General features: G+C 38.5%; 1 protein-coding gene across 2 annotated transcripts in view; it reads left to right on the top strand.

Moving 5' to 3' along the window:
- The window catches only part of babam2 (BRISC and BRCA1 A complex member 2), a 122440-nt gene that overhangs the window by 32341 nt on the left and 63572 nt on the right, over nt 1-26527 (top strand). For both annotated transcript variants that reach the window (XM_030718863.1, XM_030718862.1), the window contains exons 5-6: nt 8066-8260; nt 12384-12458. In XM_030718863.1, coding sequence (XP_030574723.1) covers nt 8066-8260; nt 12384-12458 — 270 coding nt within the window. The remainder of the gene's footprint in view (nt 1-8065; nt 8261-12383; nt 12459-26527) is intronic.

Genomic DNA, 26527 nt, shown 5'->3' with positions numbered 1-26527 from the left:
CAGGTTGCCAGCATCTATAAAAATCACATTTAAGACGTTAAAACAAATATCTTCTCTTGGCCTATATAATTATCTTGCATTTTCAGATGCCAGTCCCTCTCTTATTGGCCTAAGATAAATATTGGATCGAAGATGGTACAGACGGATGGCACAGGAAGACATAATTCTGTCAACTTGGGTCTATTCAGTGTGAAGATGCCCAATTTAGGTGTACGTTTGGTTCTTATAGGAAAACACTATTTTTTTTCTTGAGTTCTTTCCTTATGCTCAACATATGTACAATACTAAATAGACTCCCTATAATCATAGCTTAAAGGAAGAACCATACATGATACTCTAATTACTCTTAATACTCTTATTACTTTAACTATTTAGTACTTCACTTTAGTTAAAGAATATGTTACCGCACAGCCTGTAAGGTGCAACATAAAATGGAGACTTACACTAGAGTTTTTGCACATGATTTTTATTTAAATTTCTAGGCAAATTAAAATTAAAAACAGGGTTTTTCCCAGCTCAGAATGGGCCTTCAGTGGATGACGTTTCCTACGACACTAAACTCAATCGGCCTACAGTGAGCTTGTGTTCTGTTATTTTGACAGAAACCTATCCATTTCTTTGTTTTGAGACTATTACATTCAAACCCTACATGATAAGACAAAGTGAGCTATGGTCCGTGTTTGGCAAGGATAAAAAAATAAGCTGCTATTATATCTGAGTAATGGGGTAAAATTAAGCACTGTACAGTTGCATTTTTAAAAAAAAAAAAATTTAAAGGTCAAGTTTTGGAGTCTTTTTTGTCAACCAAATTATTTCCAATTTTCTCACCAGGGAGGGCCTTTTAACATCCAGCATCCGGTGAACTGGGCCTTTACAGGCTCAGAATTTTGGGGGGCTACTAGAACTGATTCGCATGCTTCCATTGTTGCAAACACGCTATTTTTTTAATATTGTACATTGCTACAGTACCTCCTTGGCCCTATTTTTAAAACCTCATTTTAGCTCTTCTTTCCTCTTCGCAAAAAGTTGGATATTCAAAAACCAGTCACCATTAGTTACATAGGTAACCAACATAGCTCTTGTCCAATAACAAGAAACTTTACTTTCATGTGACTTCAGATCAGCCAAGATTTTACTGTATTTGAACTGAGATTTTATCGGACAACTTTTTGTTATAAAATCAGTACACTTGCAGTAAAGACAAGATGGCTTGAAAATGAGTTGGGCTTACATTACTCTTAATGGGTAGCATTTGCATTACTTTTTTGTGACTGTACAGTTGTCAGATAACAGAAACAGGAAAGTATGTACATGAGAAAAGCTTTATCATGAATTTGGCTGTATTAAAGTGCAGTTTATGGTGAGTGCAGATAGTAGGAGAGAATCAAGCAGATGTTAATGCTAGCAGCACCAATTGTAATTTTCTTGGCCTGTTCCAATTTGCCAGCTCCGACTTTCGTGCTCTCAGAGCTGTAACTGACATCATATACAAAAAAAAAAAAAATCTTCTTTCTTCATTGCAAAATTTTATTTTCACAATAAAAGAAATTAAAAGAAATTAAACTTTACAGTTTCCCTGCATTAAGTTACAGGATTCTCTCTCTTAAACAAATCAGAAAGAGTTAGAAATGAACTGAAAATGAGTTACTCTACACCCAACTTTATCTTCCATATTTTACTGTACCAAAGAAAAGCACGTGCAACAGATTTATATAACAAAACAAAAACTCCCGGTTTGCAGCTCAGTCTGAGTTTTTGGTAGCTTTAACTTTTCCTTTGTTAGCTTCTTCAAAGTGTCCATGTTCAGCTCAGTGAAGGTGACTTAAGTGTACGATTAGATTTATTGTTACAAACATTTTCTTGGCGGATCCCCTGCAATTTACTTTGGCGTACTTTGTGTCTTACAGTAAAGAGCTTGTGTCTATGAGTATGCACCCAACTATTTGCCTGCACGTGTTGCACAGGCATGTAGGGGACCGTTTTGTAATTGGATATACATGAGGCTGACCAAATGGTTACTGGTCTGGGGCAAAAGTGCTGGAAATCGTACAATTTCACCTCCTGACCAGTCAAACAGTCCTTAAAATGCATTGGTTTCCATATTGTTCTGGATAGATTGCTATTATAAATAAAGGTTAATCCACTCAGTCTTCAGTTCCTCAAATACTAAACCAAAATCATCAACTTCCCCTGTGAATACCCAAAGGTAAAACGGCAGCACTTACACAAAGCTTCAGGAAAAAGTGGACAAATCTCAGTACCATCACTTTGTCATGGCCACAACTGGCCCACAGTGCTTATGTTACAGCCTTGCACTGATTAAGGCCACAATACTGAAACATTAGTGTGCTTGTTTTGCCAGAGAATTGAGATTTGTCGACTTTTCTCCAAAGTTTTGTGTAAGTGCTACCTTGTTAACTCTGGGTTAATACTGAGTCAGCTGGCAAGAATCTGGGATACTACAGATACTACCTTCCAAAATGACTGTTCTTTGTCAGAGATCAAGGTGTAAGTGGCCCTGCTGCTGAGACCAGGCGGCTGCAGCAGTCAGTGTGTGAAGGCACATGTACTAACAGCAAGTCTCAATATACTCTGAAGAGCAACCATTTTAGAACTAGGCCCAATGGATTACAAGTTCTCTTTAAGAACGGTTTTCTTTGATTTACTTTAAAAACAAGCTGTTCTTTTTTTTTCATGCTTAAAACCATACGCTGCCCGTTTAATTTAAAAAGGTGTAATTTGAGCAAATTAATCAATAGGCAGAGAGAAGTAGCATTTTCTTTTAAAAGGCGTAGTGTTCTATAATATTTATGTCTAAGCTATTTTGACTGTGTTTTCAGCATTGACTTGGACACGCTGACACATGAATACCCCCAAAATGCTAAATCCTAATGCTAATCCAATATATTTTTAATCTGCAGTTTTTAACATTGATATTGAATCAAATCCTAATATCTTAAGGTAATACGATTATAAATTGCTTCCCTTACAGATATGAGCTCTTTTCAAAAATGGAAGGTATCGGTTTTTTATTTATTATAGGTGACTGGTTTTATCATCAGCCAAGGTTAGGCTTAATCTTTTGACACAGGTTTAGCCACTGTGTTTTGACAAAATAATTGGATTATAAGGTCCAGATTGAACCAGGGACTATTGTTGAGACCATGATAGCTACCCCCTGTAGTTAAAGCCCTAAGAGAGATGTGTGCCTTCTATACAGACGGATCTAGAGGGCATATAGATGGATTTTTTCCCACTTCATCTCATCAAATGTTCAATCTTAGCTTTCAAGTAGCCTAGATTGTGACTATTGCTTCTTTTGTTTTGTTTTTTCCCCATGTATCAAATCTGTACATTTTCCGCAGGGCTTATCCTATTCATGAAAAAAAAATACACATAGATTTGTTTTGGCACACACAGCCTTCAGCAGAGCGTGTAAAATCAATTCAGTGAAGAGTCTGTACAGACTCGCATGTCTACACACACAGACACATACACACTCTGCAACACATGAACATTGCTTTTTGGCTCAGTGCTTTTCATTCTCCCTGCCTCTGTGTTTGACCAATGTTTTTCTGCAGCACTCAAGCACTACATTGTTAACTCAAAGTCAGAACATTAAGAACAATATGAGACAGAGACAAGTGCACTGCCCTGTGTTTAATTATGAATTTTTAGCCATCCTCACAGCCTGGTTCTAAGGCAGTGCTGGATGTTTGGCTGGTCAGTTAGTGACACTTTGATTCAGTCTCTATTATTTCAAACATAGCTACTGTGAAATTTTTATACATTAATGATCCCTAGATTGGATGCTACTCTTTATTTTGATGATGATGAAAAATCTTTACAAGACGACTGAATGCATTAAAATATGCTACAGATATTCAAAGTCCCCAGAATATAAGTGCTAATGTCCCCTGAGTATTCCACGACCAGCAGCTCAAAGCTTTTATGAAGCATCAATTGAATGGGCTGCCCCTGAAATATGCTCACTTTTGGTGATCCATTGACTTTCTACTCTAATGAAATGTGGAACAAAGCAATGTGTACATGAGTGAAATATCTCAGTATCTTTCAGTCTGTTTTGTAAGCTTAAAACACTTCCACTAACTTCCAGAAACCTGCATTCTTTCCGGTGGCCAGCAGAGGGTGAAACCTGTGGTTGAAAAAATAAGTTGGGTTGTTCAGCAATCTATGGGAAAACAGCCTTCTGCTGTGATTTGTGACTTCAGTTAACATTTTATTGGCTCAGTCACTAGTTTGTGACTAATTTCTGATTGGCAAGTCACTACTGCCATAAGCGAGCAATGCGCCTCAGTGTCTCAGTCACATCGACCTCTCGTATGTCATATCGTGCTCAAACTGAGGCTTCACATTGGGACTTTAAAAACCAGTGTGTGACATCCACGTTATGATATCCATCTTTCATATACTTTCTATGGTTTTTCAAACATGCGCACCAGGCGGCACTGCACGTGTGAACACAAATGTCCGACTCAACCCTTTTGCACACAATCATTTAACGCCCACTTGGACTAACTGCAGACAAAAGCCTGACTTGATTTGCCCAGCAGTGTCCAAAGTTCATGTGATGGAACACTTTTAGGTTTTATGGGCACCAAATTTTGTACAGATATTCCCGTTTCTCAGAGGATGAGTTTTACTGATGTTTAGCATTTCCTCTGGGTGTATTTGTGGTGTTCGGTGAGATGGCTTGACAACTACATGATGGATGAACATGTAATATGAGGCAGAAATCCATAATATTAACTGTAGCAGCTTTGTAGTATCTGTGATCAGGTTTCAGTTTCAAGGATTTCGTGAGAAACCAGCAAAATAAATGCCTGAGTATGGAGCACCTTTATACAGGGAAAAGTCAACCTTTTGAGCAGCAGACTCTTTCACCTGGGAGCCGCCCAGCAGAAGCTCAGCCCTTGTGTCACTGGCCAATGAATAGCTCCGCTGGAGGAGAGGTTAAGTACTAAGCTTGAGGGCACCTTAACTGTAATTACTGAGGGAGTGTTTCTGTGAAATAGCCTGTCTCATTCCTTTGCTTTTTCTCAACAGCAGTTCCCTGATATGTCCATCACAGCTGTATAATTTAAACACTGATTAAAAAAACATTTCACTGCAGCTCTCCTCACTCAGTTTACACTTTTATTGTTACTGATCACTGAGAGTATAAATGCCTAGGCTCAGTCCAGTTTTTTTTTTTGGCCTTGGCCTACTTGCTTGAGCTCTGCTGCATTTTTCCTACCCCTCTCTCACCTCCTATCCCTCCTCCTTGCCTCTCGCCCTCCTCAGTGGAGTTTCGCTGATATTCTGTGTCACAATCCTGACACAGCACTTCCTCAGTCTCTCCTTGGTTTCAGCTCCCTCCTGCCGCAAGGCACTGACTGCCTCTTTTGGACAATGCCCATCCTTGTTTTCATCTCCCCCTCATTTCGGGAATCCCGGCATTGCTGGTAACCACTGGTAGGTCAGGACGATGAGGTCACTGTCTCTGTTTAGCCTGCCCTTGCCATTCCTCCTCCCATGACAAAAAAGGGCAGTGGTTTGCTCTGAAACAATGGAAGCCTTCTCCATTGGGCTGCCAGGGAGCCAGACAGTTGAGGAGACAAGCTAATACAAGTCAAACACATCCTGATTTTGACACCTTAATGAAATGCATATTAAGGGTTATTGTATTCCCAGCATCTTTTAATCCTCCACATTTTAGTGCACACTAAAACAGCTCTCTGTTCCAGTTTGCTCATCCTTTAGGTTGGCCTGCATTAAATTGGCTTGAGTGCTTAAAGCAAGGCAGGGAAGTTTCACATTTACTTTGGCCATGGCAGTTATGTCATCAGGTTGAATTGCCTGGTCTTGAGTTATTCACAGTTTGAATCTGTCATCAGTTCTTTCACTTTCAGAATGAGTTGGAGACTCACTTTCTCTTTTCAAGACCAGAAGCTGGCATCATCCTTGAGCCAAAATGCTCATTCAACCTTTTCCCCCCTTCATCATCTCTGCATGTTCAATATTTCGGGGAGAAAAAGTTTCCCCACTGGAAGGTTTAATCTTACCTTTTCTAAAATGACCTGTATCTAATCACCTTGCATTATTGTGAACAAGGCAGGAGTTGTGTAAAAACTAGAAGTGACAAATGGCCGCTCGTCAAAGAGCAATTTTAAATTATCATTTAAATCTCTTTAAATGAACACGCACAGCCGTTTCCAGTCCAGACAGTGAGGTAAACTCATTAAATCAGTCATTTATTTTTCTTTGCTTTGGTCTTGATTTGCATCTCTGTTATAACGCTCTCACAGCATTCATTGTCAAGAGCACAGCCATCCATTTGTCTTGATTAGACCTGACATGTTTTCTGCGGTTTATTTTTGCACGGTGTTGTTCACATTAATTATAATTATTTTATTCCTTGTGCATCAGTGGATGGGTTTCTTTTCAGAGAGAGGGGGGGAAAGGGACATTTAGTTTTATTTTATTTGGTAGAATTAGACCAGTCGGTCATGTTTGGTTGGTTCTGCTCACTCACGTGTGACAGATGATTGTAACTCTGTCCCGCAAATTTGCATATTGGTCCCAAAGGGTCAAGTTCTGCTTGTGATGACTGAAACTGAGATTGGTGAAACAGAACATTTAGATGTGTAAAACACACTAAATCTCATCTACTTTAAGACCATATATTTTTTATCACTGGAGTGAAATCATACAGTAAGTAAATTGTGTGGTTGGGCTCCTGTATGCATCCTGACATGACAGACTACCTTGTTATCCAAAATCTTCACTCAGTTTGGCAGCAGAGGTCAGAAATGTGGCACAAACATCAGTTTAGACTCAGTACTTTTCCATATCAGTTTAAATCTGGCCACAGGACATCCTTTAGCACGGCCCTTTCCTCCTGATCTTGTAATGGGAAGTCAGTTGGTCAGGATTAGGCAACTAACTTTTTTCCAAGATAAACCTTTTTTTTCCCCCCTCTACCATGTTCTTCAGGTCTGTCTATACTGCTACAGATAGTACTATTTTGTACCTCATGTCTACTACAGTTTTCAGTTAGTTTACAATATTTGCCAGTGTTGTAACCAATTTGTAATAGGTTGCTGAAATTGGAGATCTGACTACATATTTTAGTCAAGTCAGGCTCCATGTTTGAGGGCTATATTTTCTGTAATGCTGGATCTTATAGTCCAATTCATAATTAGTCAGTGAGTGTGGGTTATCAGGATCTTGTTGTAGATGACATTTGAAAACTTGAAAAATTAATTTCAGTTCAGTTCTGCTCACTCTTAGTTTTAAGAACCATTTTGAAATGATCAATGAATAAATCATATATATATATATATATATATATATATATATATATATATATATATATATATATATATATATATATATAATTGAGTCATAACTTTTAAACTCTATAGGCAAAACAGCCTGCAAAAGGGAGATGAGTTTGCTAAAGCTAAATTAAATTTCACCTTTTTTTAAATTATTTTTTACCCTCAAATAGTGAGTCCATATACAAGCTATACCATAAGTGCCAAAATATTGTCCGTTGCCCTTCAGAGAGAGAAAATTAAACATACTAGCTCATGGATTCCAAGATTGCTTCCTGCAAAATAATCTATAGTCTAGACTTGGGTGATACCAAACTGCCTTTGACAACAGATTTTACTTTATTTTTTTGATAGTGTAAAATTATAATTCTACAGTTGCTTTTGGTTTCACACAGGCCAGAGATGCCAGTCTATTTTTGTCAAATCTCTTGTTTTGATCCTCTCAAACTCTCCAACTTCACCTTTATTTGGACTTTATATTTTTTTTTCCACCACATGATGAGGTTGCTTGGTCAGTTGCTTTGATGGTCCTGGAGGAACACCAACCCTCAAGCAACCAAGCTGTTTTAGCAACTAAAATGACAGAGTTGGGTCATTTAAAAAAAAAAAAAAAAAGAATAAAATTGCCTATATGTAGACTACAGATTTCACATGCAAACATGTTGACTTGTTGATGGATGAGATGTCTGATTTCTTTCCTGACACATCTCTGGTGTCTGCTTCAGCACTTGGTGCACTGGGATGCTGGGAATCCTGAATGTCTGCTCCAGCTGGTGAAGGAGCTCATCCAACAGTACCATCACTACCAGTGCCTGCGTCTGCGTGAGAGCTCTAGACTTCTCTTTGAGTATGACAGCCTGCTGGAAGACCCCAACTACGGCCGCAACATGGAGATTTATGCTGGACGCAAGAACAGCTGGGTAAGCTCCTGTTTAGGGACTTTGTGCTTGTGATGTTCTAGGTTTTAACAAAGCAAGAGTTGTGCGATGGTAGTTACAAAAACACAAAGGAAAGGTTTACACTGAAAACACTGTTAATGTGCTATTCCACTGGTATATTCTTATTTACAAGGCTATTGTTGGTGTGCTCCCATGTTACTGCCTCTTACATCTGTCAGAAAAGTATGAGGAGCTATTGTCTTCATTCCCAAGACTTATTCCATTGTCTGTCCTCAAAAGACAAAAAAAGCATTTAAATTTGCAACTCGTTTTGCCTAGAAATGAAAAATCTACTAAAGCTTAGGGATGGCCACGCTAAGTGAGTGTAGAATCATTTTAAATGTGACCTATAAAGAGTCACTTTGAGCTGCAAACATGATGCTTGAACATTATTTCCTTTGTTTGGCCAAAGACAACAGACAGTTAGCTCATTCTGATGTTATTAATGCTTTCTTCATTTTGAGGTTTAAAATCGGATTTTTTTTTTTTGCATCTCAGTCTCGATCTTATTTTGTTATGTACACAAAATTTGTGTATTTGTTCCCATCTTGTCCAGTACACTCTTGCAATCTCAATATCTTTTTGTCCTGGTTAAATACATCCTTCATTAGTGCTTTGAAAAAGTAAACCATTGTGAATCTTAGAAGGTGTGATATTCTAACTCTTTTTCTTGTATCTCCATGAAGTTATTCCTCCCACAGAATTTAACTATATTTATGGCAGTGCGCACATGTAAGTTCGTGTGTAAAGAGGCACACCCATGCTTTAGAGGATTATAAAATTATACCTTTTTTAAGGCACTCCTCAGCAAGTATTTTAATTGCAAGTAAATAAGTAAACATTATATGCAGCTGCCTGTCCAGCAATTCTCATGTTGGGTGGACAGGCTCAAACTCCTCCTTGAACTGCAACTGGAGAGGGCAGTCCTTGTTCTGTCCTGCACTGTGAGGAATGGAGCTGGTTAGGCATGACAGGGACAATTAGGTTTGAAAGCAAATATATTTTATTTAACCCCTAAATGTTTAAAAAAAATGAAGTCAGGCAGTAGTTCTGGGCTCTTGAAGAAGGTCAAATAAACAGAACTAAACTCAAGTTAAAATTCCAACGTAACGTAACACTGTAACAAAACAAACTCAGGCCAGACTGATCCAAACAGACCCAACAGAGGGAAATTTTTACACTGCCTGATCAGACTCAGTTAGACACACAAAGGAAACAAATAATAGTTGCTTTAACTTGCACAATCAAACCCCAAATAACTAAATACTAGGGGTGGGACTTTAACGCGTTAATTTCAATTAATTAATTACGGGGAAATTAACGCGTTAAAAATTTTAACGCATTTTAATCGCACTTTGCACCGTGGAACGTTTCTCAGTGCACGAGTTCCCGGCGAAGGACCCGGCCCACGTCTTTCGCAGCCCACGAAGACCACAAAGGCCGGAAGTGAGCAGCTAGCCTTCATATCAGCTGCCGTCACCTCTGCATAGCTCATGTCGCCTAGCAACCGTGAGTGCGAAGCACAGCTGTGTAAAGCAGCTGGTTAAACGGAGAACGAACTTTTTCTCCTTTTTGTGGTTTAATTTTAAGTCTTTAATTCAAAATAAGCTGTTAAAACAAGCATAACACATTTCAACATCAAGGCATACAGCTGAGTGAATGATTAATTTCCAACTATAACAAGTGAGACATTAATGTTGAATAAAACTATCCAGTTATGATGCTTAACTTTAATTTCAGGTGTTTGCTTATCACAGGAGCACTTCCACCCTTCATTGGTCTGTGTAGCAGACTGGTGGGAAAATAAACAACATTTTGAAGTTTAAGCCTATGTATATTGATTTATTCATCAACTAAACTTAAATTAATATTTCTCATGTCAAATATTGAAATGCGATTAAAATGTGATTAATTTCAATTAATTAATTACAAAGCTTGTAATTAATTCGATTAATTTTTTTTAATCGAGTCCCACCCCTACTAAATACTTAACTCAAATGTCAAATTGAAAACAAGAGATTTCAACATTTCCTGTATTTAAGAGTTCTGCATTCCAAGGCCTATCTTTTCTTCACTTGACAAGATAAATTTAACAGCGCTGATTATACAAAACCTGCTAACTTTGCACAGTACTACTAGAACTGGTTGAGCTGGGCTGGTTAAGTGCAGCTTGTTAGCAGCAGTTGTACTTTCAAAATAAGAGCAAGATGGTTATCTTTTTATAAATAAGTTGTACTATTGGAGAGAATTAAATTAAAATGTGAAATATACTTGGGCTGCAATTAACATATCCATGCAGTGTGAGGACAGACTACATGGAATTAACATGGAACATAAACATGGAATTACAAGCTGTTGCAAGAACGCGTTTGGAATTACCAGGATTTCTTCATTGTTTATCTAAAGAAAATTACAGGCAAATACAACCTAACAACACAACCTGCCAACACAACAGTTGTACTTTTTGCTATTTCACACTTTTTTCATGCAACTAGACATATAACTGCACATAGTTTGTTTGTAAGCCTCAGGAAAAAATACAGATTTTCAGGTAATTCTTATTATTAAGCATTATTCTTTTTTAAGACATTATCTTTAAGTACCATGAAAAATGACTGATGAACCACTTATCTGCTTACACCACAGGTTGTACATTTAGATTCAGTGTTTGGCCTTGGAACATCATACTGAATAAATTTGCATATAACATATAACACTTCAAATACAGCGTTGGCATTATTTTAAATAAAATGTAGTTTGTTGAACCCAGTGAAAGAAATAAGGAAAACATGCGCTATATTGTTGTGTTCATTGTGTCACAGTGAGACATGAATCAATCCAGGTAGGATATTGTAATTCATCTGGAACTTTACTGTTTCACGGTTTTAAAAAGTTTACTGAGGTGACCCAGTGATCAAATGGTTAAGGTGGATGTAAACATCGCTAGTTTAATTTTGTGTGGGGAGCATTTTTGCATGTCATATTCAAAGTTAAATATGCCAAATAAAGAAAAAAAAAAAACTGAAAATATAGACTGAATTTCATCTGATGTAAGTCTGTGTGATTAGAGCTGGGGAAAATGTGCAAATTTGAGCAAAGCAAAAAAGCAAACAAACAAAAAGCTGTTGGCAGCAATAACTTGGAATAACTGTTTTCTCTATGACTTCATCAGCCATTCTTCTTTATAACGTTGCTTCTTTTCATTGAGGTTTGTGGGCATTAGTTCAGGCACAGTTTGCTTACGGTCCCATCACAGCCTTTTAGTTGGGTTGACGTCTCGACTTTGATTGAGCCATTGCACCACCTCGATTAGTTTCTTTTTCAGCCATTCTGTTGTAGGTTTGCTGCCCTGTTTGGAATCATTGTCCTGTTGCATGACTCAGTTTCAACCAACTTTAGCTGTTGCACAGAAGGTCTCACACCTGACTCTAGAATACTTTGGTGTACAGAAGAGTTCATGGTTGACTCAATGACTGCAAGGTGCGCAGGTCCTGTGGCTGCAAAACAAGCCCAAATCATCACCCTTCCGCAGTGAAATGGGACGTTTAGACTGATATGCTGTGTTTGGTTTTCACCAAATTGTAGTTTGGTCTTGTCTGTCCAAAGGACATTGTTCCAGAAGTGTTTGCTCAGAACATATCTGTGCTGCCATCTTCTTTTTAGAGAGAAGAGCCTTTCTCCTGGCAACTCTTCCAAACAGGCCATATTTGTTCAGTCTTTTTGTAATTGCACCATCATGAACTTTAATGCTGACTGAGGTCTGTAGAGTGTAAGATGTAGTTCTTGGGTCTTTTGCAATTTTGCTGACTATTGCATGGTTGGACCTTGGGGTGAATTTACTGGGATTGCCACTCCTGGGAGGACTGTGGTATTCACACACCTAAATGCTCCAGACCAGCAAAGTCCAAACACCTGCTTTTATAGAGGTGCTCCCTCTTGATTAATTGATAGTTTAGAGCCAAAATATATTCTTCGGTCATTTTCAGTACTGATATCAAAACTAAAGCATTATAAAATATTGTTACTGATATTTTTTCCATATCTGAAGTATTTTCTTTGCTTTCTGATTTACCTCGTTTTCTTTCTCTGGTTTTCTTTTTCCCAGACAGGAGAGTTTTCTGCCCGTTTCCTTCTCAAACTCCCTGTGGACTTCAGCAATATCCCCATCTATCTCCTTAAGGTAATTAATCCTGAAGGATAATCAACATCATCTTCACGCCTATATTTACACAGATGAGATTGAGCTGACTTTGTTTTGGTGGCTTTCTTCACTCTTGTCTCTGATTTTTCCCTGGTCTCTGCCATGTTTGCTCTCTATATTTTGCAATTGAGCAGCTCATTTCATCGTCATATCTGATTGAAATGTTGAAATGTTCTTTGGACTGTTGACTCTGTCTGAGGATGCTGAGAATGAATGTTGTTAACATCAGCTTCATAAGAACTGCCATTTCTAATTGTGGTAACACTGCACAGATGAAAGAAGGTGGTCCTTCAGATTTGTTTGGTTGAGGTAAGTTGATGCCATTCAGAGTATGGCTCACCTTCTTATATTTGACGCCTTTCTGTGGATGCTAGCAAGATGTCCAGCTTATAGGCTTTGTAGGGAGCGCACCAATGTTTGTCTAGGTCAGATATTCATCCACCGCTGCAGCACTTCTGCCCAGTTATCATCATAATGTTTATATGTTAAGCTGAACAATTTTATGTGTGCGGGAATCGGTTATATTATATGAAATATCTACAGTCCTTCCCTGAAATTCAAGCCCTGCTTTCACAGACTCAAGGTTACTGCATGAGCCTCCTTCAGGTGTCATGAGTATCCATTTGTTTAGGTGTGTGTGCATGTGTTTTGAGTACTGATAAAAGCTGGATTTATTTAAATGAACTCCAGTGCAGCTCTGCATGTGTGTGCGTGCACGCAGATTCCAGTCTTGGGGGCTGCGAGTTGACTAATCAGCAAGCCGTCACTGTCGATCTGCTCTGAGCCGTGTGGTGTCTGCAGGCAGCTTAGCTCTCTCTCTCTCTCTGTTTCTCTCTGTCTCTTTCTCTCTCTCTGATTGCCTTTACCCCTCTCTCACTCTTCCTCATCTCTTAGTTCTCTCTCTTCACTCTGTCCACTTATTTTGAACCGCCTGCCGGCTGTGGATGCTGGGGCTCTCTGGCCTTTTCCAGCCTGGTCTCTGTTTGTGTAGGGAAATGATGGTAAACATAAGGGAAACAGCAACCATCATCATCCTTTGTCCCCCCCCCCCCCATGTCTGTCAGACCTGGAGCCCTGAGACTGGTCTCATCCAAAGTCATATTTTATAGCCACATTACCATTCGTGGTGGATTTTTTTTTTTTTTCTCATCCCTGCCTGTCTTGAGGCAGCAAAGCTTCTAGATTCAGCCCTCAAGAGAGCACTGTTGGTGACATTTTTTTAACAAACATGCTTCCTGTCACTTACAGAAGCCAGGCACACACTGACACCTTTCACCAGTGGGTGGTGGTAGCTCTGTAGCAGTGAAACAATATTGTCAAAAAAGAACTCTTTTTAATATTTAGATATATTATTATAGACGAAATCTTGGATGTAGATGAATATTCCTGTCACTCTCATCTTATCATTTTCTCTTCTGTACATGTGCTCTCACACACACACACACACACACACACACACTTGGTATAATGCTGTATTTGGCAGCAAGGGTATCCATAGCATCACCGAGGGAGCACTTGAAGACTAAGGAAGAGTATCGACTCGCAGAGAGGAAAGTAATGAACATCAGCCCACACCTTGTCCACCTACGCATTAAAAGAGGAACGGGATTATGCAGCATATAGGCTGGACTCTATGAAAATCAGTGTACTGTACGCCAAATAGATGACCTGAATTTTCAGTTTTGGCAGTTGTTGTGCAATTAGTTCAAGTTGATTGGTTTTTTTTGCATTGCGCATTTCTGCACCAGAAGTAATTCTGTGCTGTTACAGAGCAGATGAATGTGACCTATATATTCCTCACATGAAGATGCATTGGAACCTCAAGTTTGTTAAACTGAACATTGCTGGTGCTCTACTTTAATGGATACCTCTTTATTCACGTCATTCTGTGTGTAAATGTTATACACCTACACAACATTTCCAGTTATCCCCTGCTTGTGGGTCACTGGCTGTGATTACATACATACACTTTTTTTTCCTCTTCATGATTGAATATTTTGGGGTAAACAGTTTACATTGCGTGATTTAATGCACTCTTGTGTTTACATGTACAGGTGCTCTGAATAACTTCAAGAAAAATCATGTTAATAATAATTAACTCTACGGAGGTCAGCATTCCTTTCATGTTTGTGTGCAGCTTTCTTTCTACGTGCAAGCTGTGTGCTCTACTGTATCTCACAAATCATGTGCAGCAACTGACAGACCAGCATATACTGTATATCTGAGTGTCAGTATCATGACACCAAAGCTGACTTGTACATGGCAAAGTTATCAATGTCAGCTACATGCTCTACGACAGCGAATTTGCCCCCCCCCCCCACCCCCCCACACACACACACACCCCACCCCCCCACCCCACGTTGGCTGTTACATCTTTTGCTTCGTGCCATTACAAGATTCACTGATGGCTAAAATCAATACTGTTTGAAACAAGACATAATTTAGTATTATGGATTTCATTGACTTGTAAAATAATTTGAGAAGTACTATTAGTTACACTCCATTATGGTTTTGCTTGCAACAATTAGTTGGCTAACTGTAAATTATGTACACTTGCGGTGGTTAGTTCTGATTTTTAGCCGATTTGAAAATGGTCGAGTTACTAGATCAGCCCCTGGAAGTTGGGTGTATATGTCTGAGTGTTGGCTGGAAAACTGCAAATTGCAATTATGGATAAGGCGAGTAATCTGTGCAAATAATGTCATTCTGCGAGCGCACGTTTTTATTCCTCGCAAGTGCTGTGCTTGTGCTGCTGCAGGTTCACACTCTTGTGAGGAAACTTTACGTGTGTGGAGCGGAATTCTACCATAGATATATGTCTAAGAATTCTACACCCATGAAGAAACTGATTTTCACCATTTATTTCACTGTTTGGGCGGAGCCTATGGAGCCTAATGTGGTTGGTAACTTTAATGGATAGTTCAGGTTACTGTGTTAGACCGAGTAACACCATGGCAGGAACATAAAAGCTGTTTTTAAACTGGATTCACTCACAATCTGGAGAATAAAGATTCCAGAATTAAATATCAGTAGTTACAGTAGTTTCTGTCAAGTGACTTATGGCATAATACCATCTTTTTAATGTGATTAAAACATGAAAAAAATCTGAATATATATGTATTTTTATAAAAAATGCATCACAGTGTTATTGTGCTGGAAAATCTTGACAGCAACCTCCTTGCAACTAGGAAAAATTAGTACTTGAAAAATTAGAGGTTGAGTGTACAACGCCCTCAACCTCTGGATGATTCTTTTTGATAGCAAGGTGATTGCACAGGTCACCTGGTGGGGGCAACCTGTCTGCAAACAATCACGGTCTGTTTCAGACTGACAGGCAAGGGTTTGAAAATAATTGACATCTAATTGATAAAGGCAGACAGATTGCCAACACGTTCCAATCAGTCTAAGCCAATCTGAGTGCAACTCATCTGCAATGCATCTCTTTGGAAAAAGGAAACTTGACTCAGCTGGTTGCCAACTGATTGTATTCTGGTTATATTCCTATATAAGAGCAAGGTTGCCGAGCACCTATGTCAATTTCCAGTTTGATCACCGTCCTGCAGCAACTATGTCACTATTTGTGGAGGAATTTCTGTTTCAAATCTAAGTTTCTGGCTGGACTCTGAATGTAAGTAGTAAATGTGAATTTCTGCATATGTAGAGAGCAGCAGATCTTCATCAGTTTATCATAATTAATTACTGTATTATGAAAACAGATTGCGTGTAATTGTCAATTTGACCTCATTAAAGGGGACATATGCAAAATCCACTTTTTTAGCCCTTAAATACATTTTTTGTGTACTTTGAGTGTCCAGGATGACCAAAATCTACAAAATTGACTTAATGTTTTATTCAGTATCGACCTGGTGATTCTCAGGTAAGGTGATTGCCACGAATTTCTGGCTCATACTGTAGTAGTATTAACCACATTAAAGGAGTTTGCGCTCTCGTTATTATTCAGAGCCGTGGATCTGCTGCTAAAACTGGACTTTCTCGCTAGATATTGTGTGTCATTGTCTCACCGCTATCTGAAACAATCTTTCCTCCCCAGCTAAGCCCCTTGCATTATTTTATTGCAGGGCCATTTTCATCTAAACACCCACTAAGCCTTCAAGATGAATTCCAACGTGTCTAATAGAAGTATTTACAAAAAAAGTCAGCACTTCAGAAGTCAAAAAGGTGATGCTTTTCAGACAGAATACGTGCCATCAGCCAGGTGCTGTAGGTAGAGGTAAGACTGTTGACCCTGATTTGAATCAACCTTCCCGTCAAATCCGTGGATGTCCTTGCTTGAGGAGGGACGGTTTGGCAGTGAAGTGGAAATCTGTTCAGACATAGGCTAGTCTGCACGGCTAGTGGATGCTGAGATGTTGCTGGTGGGCACAGAGCTGTGGAGGACAACTGTTACCTGCAGCAAAGCATCCGCGTGGTCTGAGCTCACCACAGTGGACATGTTTACCTTCCTGCATGGGCTGCCCACCCTCGGGTACGGGGGAGGAATGCTATTTATTTATTTATTTCATTATTTTAAAGGGGGCAGCCCATCATAGTCAAAAGGAAAGGAGTGGGAAGGACACTGAGCGTGGAGATGAAGGGAAGTGAAATGCACACAGATGGATGTTGGCAGTTTTCTCCCTCTTTAAAGGCCATGTAGTTCTCTTGGGCACCGTTTTAGTGTCTCATCCTTTGATCGTACCTTGACCTCTTGCTTGTCACCCATTTGAAGCTGCTTTTACTCATCCCCTCTCATTTAGCACTGGCCTCTGACCTCGAACTGCACAGCACGGTTGTGCATGTCGGTTAGGTTTGGCAGCATGGGTGGTGTCAACATTTATTTTTCAACCATGAATATTTTCCTTTAAAGGCTTTGAATTTTTCTTTAAATGATCTACTTTTTGCTGCCTGTCCATCCGTCCTCTGTCCGTGGTGTTTATGTGCAGCGGCAGCTTGCCTCTAAATGTCCACGATGATCAGCGTGGAGGGATGCCACATTCGTGACTGAGCCCGCCATTCTCGCTTCACTTGAGCTTTGTTTTCCCCCACAAGCACTGAACCATCTCACCAGCTTCGACCTGACTGCAGTCTGTGTGTTTGATGTGTGGTTATCATTGATCTAATAGGTTGTTTCAGGTGACCTGAATCTTGTGAACTAACTGGTATCTGCTCTATTGTGTAGCTTTGTGTGCACTGACAAATGAAAGCTTCACTGAGCAATTACATCAGGACTCCTCAGCCACAATCCATGCCAGCTGAATCAGTTTCATAGACAGACTTCTTATTATAGTATTGATATCTTTAATTTATTTTAGATTACTAGATTTAGTATTAGCTTTAGTTTTTGTTGTCTATTTGCTTATTGTAGTTTTTAAAAATACTGGTCAGAAAAAACTGAATTGGATATTTTCCTAAGATTGTTTACCCAGATTATGAACAGGGACATTGTCAGTAAAAGCTTTACATTACACTTCATCAAATATTTTAACTATTTTTAAAACAGTTTCTTTTTGGTCAGAAATTGATGTAAAATTTGACCAAAAAACTGAAGATGCTTCCTCTGCTTTATTTTGTTTTAGGTATTTTTTTCCAAATGCAAAATGTTGTTTTAGGCAGTTTCCATTTTTATGTTACTGTCTTTTTCACATCCTTTGATTAGATTTAGTTCAGTACAATAGCCTTGAGCCACGCCAATGTTAGCTTATTTCAGATGCTGTTTCTGTACTGAAACTGACTGAAACTCTTCAAATAAACCGTTCCTCTGCAGATGATCAGTTAGCTGTTTTACAACTACTCTTTCAAGAATCTTTGAGGGAAAAGGAAGGTTGGAGATTGGCTTATAATTAGCTAAGACAGCTGGGTAATGTGATGGCTTTTTAAGTAAAAATGTAATTACTCCCACCTTAAAAGCCTGTGGTATATAGCCAGCTAATAAAGACAGATTGATCATATTTAAGATTGAAGCATTGATTAATGGTAGGACTTCTTTGAGCAGTCTAGTAGGAATGGGGTCTAATAGACATGTTGATGTTTGGAGGAAGTAACTATTGAATTTAACTCTGAAAGATCAATCGGAGAGAGAGAGAGTCTAAAACAAATATCAGCAGTACTGAAAGCAGCCAAACATGAAGATAAGTCTTTGAGATGGTTATGAATAATTTTAATGAATTTTTTATGAATAATCTTATTTGTAAAGAAATCCATGAAGTCACTACTAGTTAACGTGAAAGGAATACTCGGCTCTACAGAGCTCTGACTCTTTGTCAGCCTGGCTACAGTGCTGAAAACAAACCTGGGGTTGTTCTTATTTTCTTCAATTAATGATGAGTAGTAAGATGTCCTAGCTTTACGGAGGGCTTTTTTATAGAGCAACAAACTCTTTTTCCAGGCTAAATGAGCATCTTCTAATTTAGTGAGACGCCATTCCCTCTCCAGCTTACGGGTTATCTGCTTTAAGCTGCCCGTTTGTGAATTATACCACGGAGTCAGGCACTTCTGATTTGAGGCTTTCCTTTTCAGAGGAGCCACAGTGTCCAAAGTTGTACGCAGTGACGTAAAATTATTGACAAGATAATCGACCTCACTGGGAGCAGAGTTTAGGTAGCTGCTCTGTACTGTGTTGGCACTGAAGAGCATAATAATGAAGGAATTAGATCCTTAAACTTAGTCACAGCACTTTCAGAAAGACTTCTACTGTAATAAAACTTATTCCCCACTGTCCATTAAATTAATTATTTAAAAACTGATCAGACAGGAGGGTTTTTCTAACAATAGCAAGATATCATCTTTGTTACAATTTCTCTGCTTCCTGCATTACATAATTAAATGCATTTTGCTTTGTTCAGCATTTTAATAACCTCCCTGAAGTTGAACCCTGGCTAGATGTGACTTTTTGCTACAGGAGTCTCAGTCTGTGTCTCAAGTTACTTACTTCTATGGCCACACTCTGCCAGCACCCTGAATGCTGTGTTGATGGTCAGAAAGTTAATTCTGCAAATCTTAGCACTTCATCATCATTCATCACCATCTGTGAAAGAGGGAAACACCACCAAACACTTTGCAAAAACGTAGGTGAAGGAAATATCAGCTCAGAGTTCCTCCTGAGCGACTGGGCTCTTCAGCCTTTCTCTAAACTATCACGATAACTGTAAAATAAGATTTTAAACTTAAACATTGAAAAATGTACTTAAGCTTCCTGTTATTGCAAAATTTCCTGTATTTTTACAGCAGTGTGTTACAGTGTGCAAAGCTCTGCAAGATGTGAATTTGTGATTATTAATCAGCCAAATAAACATGTTTTGCAGAATGCTAGACTACTTCTTTAAGGCCACATGTATCAGATTTGTGTTTATACAGTTTGGACATCCCCCCCAACCCTCCCCCCCCCCACCACCACCACCATTTTGCTTCTGGCCAAAATGACCAGAGGGAGGGTTGCATTGAGCCTCGAGCATCCCTCTATCCCCGTTTTGTCTGTGCAAGCTGTGCACTCTTCAACAAGAGTGCTTGCATCTAATTATTTGTACTCTAATTATTTTTGGTCCTGCGTCCTCACACCCTTCTCCCTACCACACACACACACATACACACTTTAACCTTCGAAGCTCCACAGGCAGCGACTGACGGGGGGAGGGTCACGGTGAAGCAGAGCCGTGGGCTCTCGTTCTGTCTTCTCATTTGTTGTTCCAGCACCACTGACTTGATTATTTCTGTAATTCCTTTTCATTGCATGCTGTGTTTTTGTTTTGCTTTTTTCATTCTGTCATTTAAATATCAACTCAGCAAATGAAGTATTCCCAGACTGTGTGAATAAATACAAGCCGAAAGTCATGGTTCAATTTAATTTTGCCATGTTTGCAGCTCCATTTTAATTGTAAGCAGTCATCATTTAAAGCCCAGCAAATTTAAATTTAAGTAATATTTCTTCCTGCATTCTGAATGCAGTTTGAAGAACTGGAAATCGGCATCAGTAAACATTTTCACAGAGGGGAATTGACTTGTGGGTAGTGCTGTCAAAATTGACCAAATTTCACATTTGATTACCGTCACAGAAGCAAATCATTCAAATATTCACAAGCAGACAAACCAGTGAAAGAGAACATAAACATGCATTTTAGAAGATCTGTTTTCTTTCATATTACAAAAAAAAAATAAATGTAAATAATGAGGTTATATAAAATGAACATTTGATGCTTCAAGCTACTGTGACAAAGGTGAAATAATTATCTTTTCCTCAGCGTGTATCAGGAAATAATCAAACCACCAGAGAGCTGCTCTGCATGACGTTTTAACAAGGCAGTTCATAATACTGATTAAATATCTATGCAGTCAGTGCAGTTAAGGTTTCATACATTTGCCATCTACTGACCAATATCCACAGGATTGCTAAACAAGACTAAGAGTGGAAATCTCTCTGTGGTTTGGGAACTCTCTGCCAGTATTTACCCTTTGTCTGGCCTAAGCATCGTGCAGTTTTCTACAACTCCAAGTCCAAAAAGTCGGGATGCTGTGTAAAATATAAATAAATACAGCGATGATTTGCAATGATTTGCAAATCTCATAAATGAGTATTTTATTCACAATAGAACATGAAAGCATCAAATGTTTAAACTGAGAAAATGTACCATTTTAAGAAAAATATGTGTTCAGTTTGAATTTGATGGCAGCATCACATCTCAAAAAAGTTAGGAGAAGGCCGTGTAAGTGTCTGGGAACTGAGGAGACAAGTTGCTGGATTCTTTGCAGAGGAGTGTTGTCCCATTCTTGTCTGATATAGGATTCTAGCTGCTCAACAGTGCTGGGTTTCTTTGACATGTTTTTTGTTTCATGATGCTCCAACATGTTTTCATTTGGGGAGAGGTCTGGTCTGCAGGCAGGCCAGTTCATCTCCTGGACTCTTCTACTACGAAGCCATGCAGTTTTGTAATCTATTACAAAAAGACGTTTTGTGGGTGGGAGCACATGTTGGTCTAAAATCTGTATATACCTTTCAGCATTGATGGTGCCTTTCCACATGTGCAAGCTGCCAATTGCATAGGCACGCCTGTAGCCCCACGCTATCAGAGATGCATGCTTTTGAACTGAGTGCTGATAACAAGCTGTGGGTGGTGCCTCTCCTCTTTAGTGTGGATGCGTTGTCCATGCTTTGCAAAATTTATTTTTAGGGAACAGTTTTCAACTTTGCCTTAGTCCATTTTAAATGAGCTCTGGCCCAGAGAAGACAGTGGCATTTCTGGATCATATTCCCATATGGCTTTTTTGCATGATAGAGCTTTAAGCTATATTTGTGGACGACACAGTGAACAGTGTTCACAGATACTGATTTCTGGAAGTCGTTCTTGATTTCCATGACAGAATCGTGCCTGTTTTTAATGCAGTGTCGCCTGAGGCATCCAATATTAATTTTTCAGCCTTGTCTCTTTCTTCATATTCTCTGAATCCTTTGCTATCATCTACTGTAGATCATGAGATATTTTAAGCCTTTGTTAGATGTTAGATGTTAGATTCAACTCATTGTCATTGTGCGCACAGGGCACACAAAGAAATGATGGTTTGCAATTTTACATTGAGGAACATTATTCTGTAATCATTCCATAATTTGTATATACAGTTTTTTGGCCAGTTTTCTGCCTATCTTGACTTGACTGAGAAGAAGTTGTCATGTCACCTGTTGCCAGTTAGCCTAATTAGTTGCAAAATGTTCTTCCAGCTGTTTCTTTTTAGCACCATTTACTTTTCCAACCTTTTGTTGCCCCATTCAAACTTTGAAGCTTGTTGCCATCAAATTTAAAATGAGTTAATATTTTTCATGAAATAGTAAAATATAGTCTCAATATAAACATTTGATGTGTTTTCTATGTTCAGAATCAGAATCAGAATCAGAATCTTTATTGTCATTGTACACAGAAGTTGCACAACGAAATTTAAAATGCATTCCTTTTAGGTGCCTCAGACAATAAATAATAAAATAATAAAAATATGAGTGATAAAAATGATTACTAAAATACAGTGCACAATAGTAAATTAAGATGAATCTAGCCCCAATACACACACCAACGCACGCACACAGTCAGCACTACCACCCCATTTTACATTTTATTTGCAAATAAAATGCAAATAAAATGTGGTGTTTATCATTGAATCATTGAATTCTTTTTTTAGTTTACATTTTTCACAACATCACAATATTTTTGGTATTGGGTTTATAATTGTGCAGTGTTTTTTTTTTTTTTTTTTTTTTTAGCCTCAAGCTGCAACAATCACTTTGGACACTATTAACCTGCTGTTGCCATTAACTGGTTTTCCCACTTTTAAAAACCGCCTGAAAGCGTTAGAACAAAAAGAAGGAGGTAAATGTTATGACTTCCCTCTGTTTACCTTCAGTTTTCCACCTGATATCATTCAGCTTATAATATACAGTAAGTGCAAGTGGATAGCTTCACATTCTTTGAAGGCTCGGGAGACACAGCCACCAGCAGTGCTACATGTTTCCACATTTGATTATTCACAACCAAATGTTTTTTTTGTTTTTTTTTAAATATTCAGAATATTTGAGAGATGTATTGCAGAGGTAGAAAATTTTTGTAGCCTGACGTGCACCTTCCTGGAAAACTGAATACATGCATGTTGCAACTATTGTTATAGGTCTGTTTGTGCAGTGTAAACAATACATATTAATCAGTACACGGACAATACCTCCATGAAGCAAAAGGTAAGCTCGCTTACATTTCCTCCTATTTTTTGCAGCTGGATACAGGCTTCTCTCTTTCCCATGTTTCAGTAAAATTAATCATTAACTATTTATCTGCTTCAAGTCTAGCATGATTAGTTCAGTTTTGTGATGGCAGAGTCACGGCAACGTCAAACACTACCTAAAGGGACTCAACACAGGGCTATAAATCAAGTTTAATGATTCTCTAAAAGTATTCTCCCAAGGGCTGGGTCTAACAATGGCACTCCCTTCTACCTCAGCAGCAGGAGGGTGAGAGTACAGCGAAGGACAGATTGAGGCTGCTGCTTGGGTTCAAAGCAGAGCGAGGGCCAAGCATCTGACAATCTGTCTGTCGTGCAAAGGACTCTTTGCAAGAGAGAAAAGAAAATCCAAAAATCCAAATCGGCATCTATGAATCTATGAAAGGTCCACATAGGATGAGGAAGGAGCGTTGAGCAAATAAATGGCTAATACATAAATCTACAAAGGGAAAGACACACACACAGGGGTGACTGGTAATGAGAAACGGGTGTGAAGGAGACACAGGTGAAAACAATGACACAAGTGATGCACAAAAGGAGGGACAGCATGTTAACCTGCTGCTAACATTTGCTAAATCAGCAAACTCCATCTTTTGTGCAAAGTTTTGCACAATGTCAGGAAGTGACATTTTAATGCCGTTTGATTAGTAAGACATTTTACTGATGCTGCGCAATGGCTCTTAACTATTCACAGTATTTGTATGTGTGCAACTGATATCCATTAAATTGTTTCTAATGCTGTGAGTGTTTATATACTTTTTGTCTCTTTTTAACACAATTTGGGAACTAGTTGTGGTTGGGCTCATTGATTGTACCAAAAATCATGATCACAATTTTTTTATTGTAATCTCAGGCATTTAACAGTTGTACAATAACTAAGCTTTTTGCTTTTTTACGCGTTTTTCACTTTTTAGGTGCATTTACTGGAATTTTAAATAAAATTCAAATATAAGGCAGTTAATAAAGTAAGATGTGGAGGGAGACGTGGGGCCTTCTAGTTGGGAGTTGAGCATAGACTTGATGAGGTTACTGATCATTAAACCCATCTCCCAAGGGATGATCTCTGGTCCCTGCTTGCCTCTGGGGAAGCCAAGGGAGGAGCATCAGAGCTGAAGCCAAGAACCAAACAACTCCTCTTTAGCAGATCATTTGAGACACCCTGAGCTAATGGAGGCAAAGGCAGCTGCAGGCCACTGTTAATGATTCTTTCACGTGTTCACCTAAAGAAACTTTTTCAGTTTATACTTTGTCCAGATAAATGTTTTTGACTTAAGTCTCTCCTCCTATTGAAGTGAACAGTGAATGAGTTTGAGCTGAAATTTTGGATGAAATTGCGTCTTGGTAAAAAGGACTGTGCTTGATTTATAATGCAAGATGAAAGGAGGGTTTTGTAGTCAAAATAATTGCGAAGAAGTAATCGTTTTATCCCACTTATCTTGTTTTAATAATTGTTGAAACCCAGAATCAGAATTGAAATTCAATTCCGATTAATCGCCCAGGCCTATGTTGCCAGGAACGCCCTTAAATAAAGACTTGTGTTCAGCATTTATGGATCCGTGTTTTCCCCAGTCGCCAACTTAGGCATGATTATCTGCTTTATTTTATCCAGGAAAATTGCCTCCAATGCAGTGTTCCTTTTCTGCACAGTCACACAACGTTTTATGTAAATACATTTGTGCTGTAACTGAACTTGAAGAGAAATTGCACTAAAATTGAGAATTTTGTGTAGTAAAATTGTTCAGCCCTAAGCAGACCAAAACCAATCTCTTATTTGGATTCAGTAAAAAATGATTACTGATATATCCTGCACACCAACTTAACTGCTGCACTCTTTGTGGCACGAAATAAGCTTTATTGCCAAGAAGCATTGTTACCACAAAGAAATAATGACACAAATTTCTTTATTTTTTCTGCTTTTTTATTTAAAAAATATATCTCAGCTGAACAGATACCCTGGAGACACTGCAGTGTTTCTTCTAAATATTAAATCTGCCTTTTTTATGCCCATGTTATTTACATTGCTGAGGTTAAATGTCATTTGAATCATTAACCTCCACTCAAAGTATTGCCTCATCTTCATTGCATAATTCGGGTTTTGACTCCACACCCAAAAAAGAGAAATATATCTGTATGACCTACAGCCTATAGCCTACTGAAGTGTTTTCCTTCCACTTAAATGGGTTGTGAAGGGATCAAACTGGAAGCATCACTGAAAGCGTGAGGTCAGCTTTTGATTAATTCATGGGGTTGATTAAGTGGGTGTTATTTATTCAAAACAATTGATTTTACCAACCCACTCGTCTTGTCCTCTCTCTATCCCTTTATTGACAAAGTGAGATTTTAAAATAGATCAAGATTGTTAATAGGCCATCATTTCCAGGAAATGAGCTCACTTACATCACACGATGGAGCCGTTATCTGAGCAGTTATTGGCAGAGCTGAACCATGGTGTTGATTGATGCTTGTCATTTCATTTTTATTCAGTTTACAGAAAGGCAGTTATGAATTGAAATCAAATGAAAAATGTTTTTGTTTTTACTTTCAAGATTCACAAACACATTAGTTGAACCTGAATTTGTGCACTGATATTTCTTATTTTATTTTGTGGTCTTGAATATGTGCATTGGTATCAGTCGTCTGTAGAAGAAAAAAAAGTAACTTTTGTCTTCACACTGTGTGCATGTACAGGTATCATCAGTACACACAATGGTTTTTTTTTTTTTTTTTTAAATAAACACTGAAGGGGACCTTTTCTTTTCCATCTCTATATTTTTTTACTAGAGCAGGTTTGCATGATTCATACTTCAAAATAATCCTTATTTATCTTATTCTGGACATTGGTGCAGCCTCTCAAGTAATCCTCTTTTGTGGTTCATATCCCATAAAGTATTCTTTTTTTTTCTTTTCATCCTTCCTCTGCTCCTTCTCCTCTTTCTTCTTCTTACTCCTCTCCTTCTTTTCCTTCTCCATCTAATCTTTCTTCTCCACCTTCTCTTTCTCCTCCTCTTTCCCACTTTATTAAAACTGGTTGTTTCACTGAGATCTGAGATTTCTTTTTTCAGGAAAGACCTGCATTCAAAATTATAAGGAGTGCAAACGCTATGGGTGCACCCTAAAAAGCTCATGAAGCACACACCAATCAGAGAACATACATGCATACAAGGCCAGCAGAGAACGAGATGTGGAGTGAACTCGAAAGATTCAAATTACTTTTCTTCAATATAAAAGATATAATCAAAATTAAAAATCAGTGCATTGAAATATTGAATATGCACTTTGCCTTCCATTGTGTGTGTGTGTGT

The sequence above is a fragment of the Archocentrus centrarchus genome, chromosome 22, assembly GCF_007364275.1.
Source record: "Archocentrus centrarchus isolate MPI-CPG fArcCen1 chromosome 22, fArcCen1, whole genome shotgun sequence".
NCBI lineage: Eukaryota > Metazoa > Chordata > Actinopteri > Cichliformes > Cichlidae > Archocentrus > Archocentrus centrarchus.
This window is presented reverse-complemented; position numbering and strand designations above follow the sequence as displayed.